This window comes from Lontra canadensis, unplaced genomic scaffold (genome assembly GCF_010015895.1).
Source record: "Lontra canadensis isolate GAN:19392208 unplaced genomic scaffold, GSC_riverotter_1.0 scaffold28, whole genome shotgun sequence".
Taxonomy (NCBI): domain Eukaryota; kingdom Metazoa; phylum Chordata; class Mammalia; order Carnivora; family Mustelidae; genus Lontra; species Lontra canadensis.
The window spans coordinates 21008708-21016843 of record NW_022631022.1 but is presented as its reverse complement, the minus strand read 5'-3'; the positions used below and the strand labels follow the sequence as shown (position 1 = coordinate 21016843).

At 40.3% G+C, this 8136-nt stretch overlaps 1 protein-coding gene across 3 annotated transcripts in view; it reads right to left on the bottom strand.

The window, feature by feature from the left end:
- Nucleotides 1-1612: 1612 nt before the first annotated feature.
- The window catches only part of SCAPER (S-phase cyclin A associated protein in the ER), a 460910-nt gene continuing 454386 nt past the window's right edge, over nucleotides 1613-8136 (bottom strand). For all 3 annotated transcript variants that reach the window (XM_032865126.1, XM_032865127.1, XM_032865128.1), the window contains 3 exons: nucleotides 6998-7189; nucleotides 4378-4429; nucleotides 1613-2050 (listed from right to left, as the gene is read on the bottom strand). In XM_032865126.1, coding sequence (XP_032721017.1) covers nucleotides 1947-2050; nucleotides 4378-4429; nucleotides 6998-7189 — 348 coding nt within the window. In that variant the 3' untranslated portion in view covers nucleotides 1613-1946. The remainder of the gene's footprint in view (nucleotides 2051-4377; nucleotides 4430-6997; nucleotides 7190-8136) is intronic.

Sequence of the window (8136 nt, the reverse complement as noted above, 5' to 3'; positions counted from 1 at the left end):
CGGAACTCCAGGCCGGATTCTCGCAAACTCCCTAGCCGGGCGGAGCCGGCATTTGTCTCCATCAAACCCCCCCTCCCCTCCCGGACGAGGCGGGCAAAAGACACTATTCAATTAAATGTTTAATTGCGAATTCTGGTATGGTTTCTGGGAGGTTAATCACAGCTGTCTCAATTATTTATGACTTTCTGGCAAATTTCCGACTAGATAAGAAGTATATTCTATTGTGAAGCGTCTTGCAGGATCTTATAAATATTTGATTATTCCTTTCAGCTACAAGGATTCTGCGTTCACGCCCCAAGACGCGCTGGGAGGGCGGTGTTCGGGAACTCCTCTCCTGGCTGGGGCGTCCCGGGCTGGCCGCTGCGGGTCGCGGAGCGAGCGGGCGGCGGACACCTGCCTGCTCCCCATCCCCTTTGCCCACCCCCGCAACCCCGGGCAGCAGAAGAGCCCCGGCCGCCTTCCGGGAGGAGGGTCCCGGCGCACAGCCCGGCTTGCCTGGGTTCTGCGCGCGCCGCGGGCGGTGTCCCGGATCCCGCGCCTCCGGCCGAGTTGCCCCCGGAGCCCTGGCGGGAGGGGCTTCCCGGGAGCGGGTCCCACCGGCTCGGGAGCGGGCGGCCTCCGCCCCGCGGCCCGGGCGAGATTCGCGGGGTTGGAGCCGACGCCAGGCAGTGGCCCGACGCGCGGAAGACGCCGGGTCCCGCGCCAGCCGGATTCCGCAGCGCACCCGGTAGGGGCGAGGGGCGGGGGACGGGGGACGGTCGCCGTCGATCGATTGATGGATTGTTTGAATTTTTGGGACCTCTTTATTTCTCCCGATTTGCAAAAAAGTAAAAACAGCATACATGTAACTCAGCAGCTTTGTGAGGCTCCAGAAAGAAGTGTCCTGAACATTAGGTAGGCTAAGTTGGCTTTTTAAAAAACCGATGAAACTTCCAAATTCTTCTAGTCCCGCCCCTCCGACTTCCCTGTACTCTGGTCTCTGACACATATTCAGGCCACTTTTTTTCCCAACCAGATCTTTTTTTCTTGGTAATGTTTGATCCTTATCTGACAGAAATGATTACAGATGTCACTTAATGAACAGCTTAGCACTGACCATCGGCTTAACGTGGAGAAACGATGAGAAGGAGCTAGGAAAAGGTCGACGTCTCCCGGGCGGACTTCTCATGTTCAACTGTGAGCGGTGCACGGGGGTCGGTTACAACTTTTACTCAGAGCCCTCGTGGCCTTCTGTTTTACTTTTACTTCAGCGTTGACTTCACAGTTATTGAGAAAATACTTCAAGGTGATTCACTGTGGCTCATCGTTTTGAATCGCTAATGTTTATTCTGAAGAATAATTTCAGTTCAGCAATGCTATAGGAGGCTCTCAGTACTATCTGCCAGGAAGAGGTGCGCAGACCAATGAACACAGGGCTCCCAGTCCATTTCAAATGGCCCCCCAAACATATTATGTAATTAGAATACCCAAGCGTTAAAACATCTTTACTCCACACCTTAAAAAGGGAAATTTAGAGGTTAACTTCAAGTCTTTAACTAAGACACTCCCAGAGTTGGAGTTAACATTTTTCTTTCCAAATTTTACTGCCTTAATAAGAAAAGTCACCACTGCAAATGGAATAAGTTATTTTATTACAAGAACAAAACAGACTTGCTAATTTAATGTCTAATTTCACCCATGTTACAAATGCAAAGTATATATTATCATAGGATGTAGGTTACTGAACTCCAAAATACTGTGCATAAGTGAAATAAACTCAACTTGCAGAATTAGACCATTAAAGTATCTACAGTCATTATAAATAGTGCAAAGTATATACCATATCTACAGTGCAGGGGGAGAGTATAAACATGTGAAAACGAGTTTCTTAAGGAACAGTTAGAACATTTGTTTGAACAATTTAAAATATTAACAAGGGTACTCAAATACAGAACTAACGAAGTCATTTATTTTTTCTCTTTTTTTAAAAAAAACTGTCGAGCTTCTTCCCAGGCCTCCTGAGGAAATCTGTTAGCCAGTTCAAGATAGTCTTGGGAACCAAGGGATTTTCCTGAGAGGGAAAAAAGAAAATAGTTAAATTCTTTGAAGTTTAAGCAACTGAAATTATTTTGATATCTGACTACAAAATGGAGTCATGCACTTCAAATAAACCATGATGTAAGTTTATATAAAGAAGGTAATTGATCTGTTTATCTCTACCTACAGCACTATATATATTTATGTGTGTGTGTGTATATATATACATATATATACACACACACATATATATATACATATATATACACACACACACACACACATATATATATATAAAATCACAATTGATTTTGTGCTTCTCACATATTCAAACATTAACCCCCTCTGTAAAACATTATAAAAGATTGTTTTTGGACTCCAGAATAAGAAAACGGGGGAAAGTAAGTATGGTGAACAAAATAAAATGATAGACATTCCATTCTTAAGATAGCCTTGAAAAGGTAAATCTGTATGTAAACTTGATGTTTATCTTCTAAAATAGTCTAATTTAAAATATTTTAAGCATGACTTTTAAAAAGCTCAAATCTGGTGTTCAGTCATCTAACAAAGCAGAGGGGATGAGTAAGAACTTTATTGGTTATTGATGTGGGCAAAGAAAACCATCTTCGTAGCTGGAGAGTGATCAAGCAGCAAGACTGGACACCAGAATTCTTTAGCAATTAAGAATGTGGTGCTACGAGGAGCTGCTTTACACTTACAATGCGGAGCTTCCCTGGGCGATGAACTCAAACTGCCTTGAAACATTTTATGGGGACTAAATCTAAGCAAAAGGGGAACAGACGTCCAAAGTGCAGACTGGCACTTAGTGTGGCATAATCGTTTCTTTTAAACCAAGTAAGCATATCAGGAGCTGTAACCAATATAACGATGACTCTTTCTGACAAATGCAGAGAACAAGGCCCCATTTGCTCTATTGTGGATTAAGCCCATCATAATTGGAGAAAGCATGGACGTCAGAGAAGATGGGCCCTGGGAAAAGAAAGTAAGTTGAAACTCCCACAGGCCTCAGCCCACCACGCAGACAGACGCAGCTCTTAGGACTCTGCCTGCCAGATATGTAGCAAATGGTGACTCATCCTTACAGCCTGGAGAAAGGAGGAAAAAAGAATGTCTATACTTCTTACTGGCTGAAAAAAAAATGCTGTACAATTAAAAATAAATACATTCGAAGATTTTTAAAGATATTTTTATATATTCAAGATTGAAGACATTGCTTTATAAGAAATAGTAACAAATTATACTGATTTCTCCCATGTAGCCTCCAATAGCTTAAAAAAGAGGCTGTGAGTGAGTCAGGGCAGACCTGAACTTGCACACTAATTCTGGCTTAGACAAATGGTACTGACTATGATGTTGACTGGAATTTCTGAAAAGGGGCATAGCTTTCTGTTTACTTCTCTGAATGCCTGAATCAATAAAACATGACATTTTTTTCATGATATTGTTACAGCTTTATATTCTTTTCTATGTACTTTTCAACACCTGCCCCCATAGACAATTGGTGCACGTGTGTGTGTGTGTGTGTGTGTCCAATGTGACTCCTCACCCCCCCAAGTAGGGGCTACTTTGTGGGTGCCCTAGAGGGTCCTGCTGGAAGTGGGCCTCTGGCCACTCTAAAGACTATCACACTAATGGAAAAATTGGGGAAAATCTGTATTAGGGTCTCATTAATCAGAGATGCTGTCCTGACAGTCAGACAAAGAGCAACTTGTACTTCTCAATTACAGTGTGAATAGAATATTTAAAAAAGTGAAAATGCACTTTAAGATTCTACATCTCTCGCTCTGATCATAGGAAACACCTCATCAGGAATACTACAGGAAAAAAAAAAAGCTTATAAATCTTTGGCTTCTGAACTCTTGCTAATCTGATGGCTTTTCCTCCAAGCAAAACAATTTTATACTTTATATTCTCAATAAAAAATTTAGGGGGAAAATATGGGCTACTATCATTAATAGTTTTATTCTGAACCAAACCCATGTGATTTTAGCATTTATGTGAGGAATGTAGGTGAATATTAATTATCTGCTTGTCTGTATTATGAAGTGGCTCTTTAGTAATTAGTCACCATTTATTGTATCTTGCATGAGGTGAATATAAATTACAGAAAGATGTTTTGTGCTTTTCTTTTACTTCCATAGATTTCTCTGTATGTTCTGATGTATTCATGTTGATGACAAAGTCTGTTTCTTTACTCATTGAAATATACTTGATATCTAGATCTCAAATGTTTTAGGTGATGTAATAAATTGATTCCTGTAACAGTTCCAGAGGGTGGAGTTAGAAACATGTCTGTTTGGCTAACAAACACACGATAATTTCATTTCAATAGAGACGTACCTTTGGGCTGATGAGACTGGTTATCTGCCTGACCTGATGTCTGTTCAAAATCCTGTGTGAGACAAGAAAAGTGTTTTTATACCAAAGCTAGACACAGAGAATTCCGCTGAGGGCAGCTTCAGATGTGCTTCTGAATTCTGAGAGAACCATCTTAGCATGAATACTCTGGAGCCCAAATATAAAAGCTTACGAAGTTGAGGTTCTCTTATTTAAATCGAACAGTGATGACTTACATCTTGCTATGGATCAGTAGTGGCTATGCTGCTGTCTGTTGTAGAAACTATAACTTTCTTTCAGCTAACAAACTGAAGGCTTTGGGCAGATTAATTATCCTAAAATACTGCAAGGTTTTTAACACTTTTTAAAAAAGCATTATTCTAAAAGGCCTTATACAATCTACATCTAAATCTTTAAAGTCTAGTAATTTTACTTTTAGAGGGAAAGTGAAAAATATCGTACATAATACGTAAATTTTCATAAACCTATGACAAACCACCAGCTCCTATTTTTAGTATCATTTTCTAGTGACTATTAATACTCTAACACGTGGGGACCTCAAAGAACCATTCTATAAACTCAAATCTAATATATATTCATTCCCCTGATAATAATTATAGAAAAGAAGACCTGATTCAATTTCACTAATCTAAGATGCTATCCCAAATAAGAAATTTCTATAACATTTACAAAATGTGTGTGTCCAAACGTATGTTAAATGTGTTACATTAAATTACATTTAACTGTGTCTTAGAAATACTTTAAGATGGGGTGCCTGTTTGGGTTAGTTGTTAAGCATCTGCCTTTGGCTCAGGTCATGATCTCAGGGTCCTGGGATTGAGCCCTGCAGTCTGCTTCTCCCTCTCCCACTCCCCCTGCTTGTGTTCCCTCTCTCTCGCTATGTCTCTGTCAAATTAAAAATAAAATCTTAAAAAAAAAGAGAGAAATACTTTAAGATCGATACGAGATGAAAACAAGTAATATATATGTTCTTTACTTTAGAGTCTGATATCATTTGTACTTTTAGAAATTATTTTCCAGGCAGTTGAAAATGTAAGGGACTAAGCTGGTATAGATGCAAGATTGTCTTTGCTCAAATATCACTGTCTTGGTTTGAGGCCTCTCTGCTCATCACCCCCCTGGCAGTCCCTACCCCTCTTTCCAGCGCTTAACACCATCTGACATGCTATTTGTTTGACTTATTTTTTTGTTGGTTTGTTTGTTTGACTCCCCCAACTTTAATGAAAGATCTATAAAGGCACGGATTTTTATGGGTATTTTTGTATTGCTGTATTTTTTGATTGCTTATTTTTGATTGATTATTCCCAGTGCCTAGAACAGTGCCCAGTACCCCAGAGCGGGGGCGGTGGGGGGAAAGAATTACCTGTTGAATAAGAGAAAGAATTCTAAGATCAGTCTTAAAAATCCTCTATATTGTATTTTCTATTTAATTTTTAACCATAAGGCTTTAAGAATATGTGAGAATTCTTAAATGTTGAATTGATGGTTACGTAAGACTTCATTAAGATTGTAATTTAACTGTAAGATTTTTTTTGTGTGTTGAAAATCCATACCCTACCTGTGGATCTGAATATCTTTGAAAAATTTTTCAGAAAATAGAACCCAGACTCAAAGAGAATAACTAAGCTGCAAGTAGACATTTCTAAACACAACTGATCTAGTTGTATTTATTGATTGATCATCTGATAGAGGATAGTTTAAAAATGTAAACCCCTAACTGCTGTCTAAGGTGAAGAAAGCTAGACTCTTTAGCCATCCTAACCAGCCAGGAAGGATCGCATCCTTTCAACAATGATATATGCGTATTAGCCAGAATAAGAGACAACACTAATACAGAGCTCTGCTTTCTGTTTCATTATTACAAACAGAAAACATTGTCTGTTAATCACATGTACGTCATGGAACAAAAACACACTGGTTTTTATGGTAGAACATTTCAAAGAAAATGGAAGATTTTCAACAATTAATGATCTACAATAACAGGAAAAAGAATAGCCAACTTGATTTTCTATTGTCAGTTGACTGAGTTAATTTAGCTACGGAAACGTTGCTATACTTTGCTCCAGCGCTAATTCTGATTCCAGTCCTATAGACTTGAGCTGGATCATAAAAATATAAGGCCGTTCTTACAAGCATTAGATCTTTTAAAAAAGCAATATAACAAGATTTTATGACACATACACAGATGTGTATATGAATCACATTTATTTAAAAACTTACAAATCAATTGAAGTTTTACTTGATCTTTCTTCCATAATCCTTATCTATTCCCTGCAGCGAGGCTAAAAGCTAGATGCATGTCAGTGCTAAAGCCTTAAAGAAGTCTGGCCATCTTTTTAAAAACATTTCCTTGGTGTGGGTTTTACCATTTCATCAACTGGAAAAATATCCTTTTCTTGAAATCCCCCAAGTAGAAGTTGCACAACACTCAACCCCAGCTTTACTACCCTCATATTTTAGAAATTAATTTTCAAGCACAGAGATACGTGCAAAATTCAAAAGATACTGTGGATGGCAAGAATAAACAGCTGGTTCACTTTTACTTTTCCACTGCATTAGCTTACACATAAAGCCAGGGGATCAGGCAGGAGACAGAAGGTACCTGAATGAACGTGGCCAGTAAAACACAGCTCATCTCTTGCTCCAGAATGATCTTGTTCTGACGGTTGTTGTAACAAGCAGCGATAAGTGAAGGGAACAGCACTTTGATCAGCCGTGGGTCACTGAAATACTGGAAGGGCAGCTGGCAGAGCTTCTGCAGGACCGTGGGGTGGCGGCCAGACTGTACGATTACCTGAAACAGGAAGGAACCTAGGTCAACTGCCAGAGAGCCGTGCCTGCTCCTTCCTCCTGCAGCCCCAAGAGTGTCTGTAAGAAACATGGAGGACAGGCAGAAGGAGTGGAAGGAGACAGGGAGAGGAAAAAGAACAAGAAAAACAAAAAAAGAGAGACTCGGAACTCCTAAGTGATACTGGAAAGGAACAGAAAGAAAAGAACTCTCCTTCCCAGAGTTCTGCAGCCATTTACACTCCACAGTTAAAGAGCATGGCCGCCAAGGAGAGAGGGTGCCTGCGAAATGGATTCAGGATACACACCACTTTAATAAAGCCCCTTCTCCCCCTTAAAGCAGAGCAGCCCTATTGCTTGAAACCTGCCGAAAGCTCGCTCAGAAGAAAGATGCCCTCTCCTACCCCTCTGCCCGCTGCAGTCTTCCCCTAACCTAGCTCCTGGAATAGATAGACCTATTCCGTATGCAGATGAGCCCTTGCAAAGAAAACGGGACTGTAAGGAGAGTGGGAAGTTTCAGCAAGCACAGGCCCCAAAAGATCCTTCCTCTGATCCAAACTCCTTATCTGTGTTTCCATCAGTGCCATTGAGTCTAAAAGGAGAATTGTTTAGATAAATGAGACTCTTGTCTTGAAGCAGTCTAGGTTTACAACTGTGTACATTTTAAGAAATGGGGCAATGCAATTAATGGGCTTGCAGGGAAGCCCTCCTAATTTACTCCCTAGGCCTCCATGATAAACTAAGAAATGTCAAAATCAGATCTGTTTCAAGTAACCTTGATTAGACGGTTCTAATATGAAAGGGCTTGGTGACCCAAAGCCCACTTCTTGGTATAAGAGGAAGCTCACAGAAAGCTAGGAACACTGTAAAATCTAAGGTCAGGACTGTAAATTGTACTTGGAAAAACATAATTTTACAGGTACACACCCAGACAGGACTGCATTCAAATTAAAA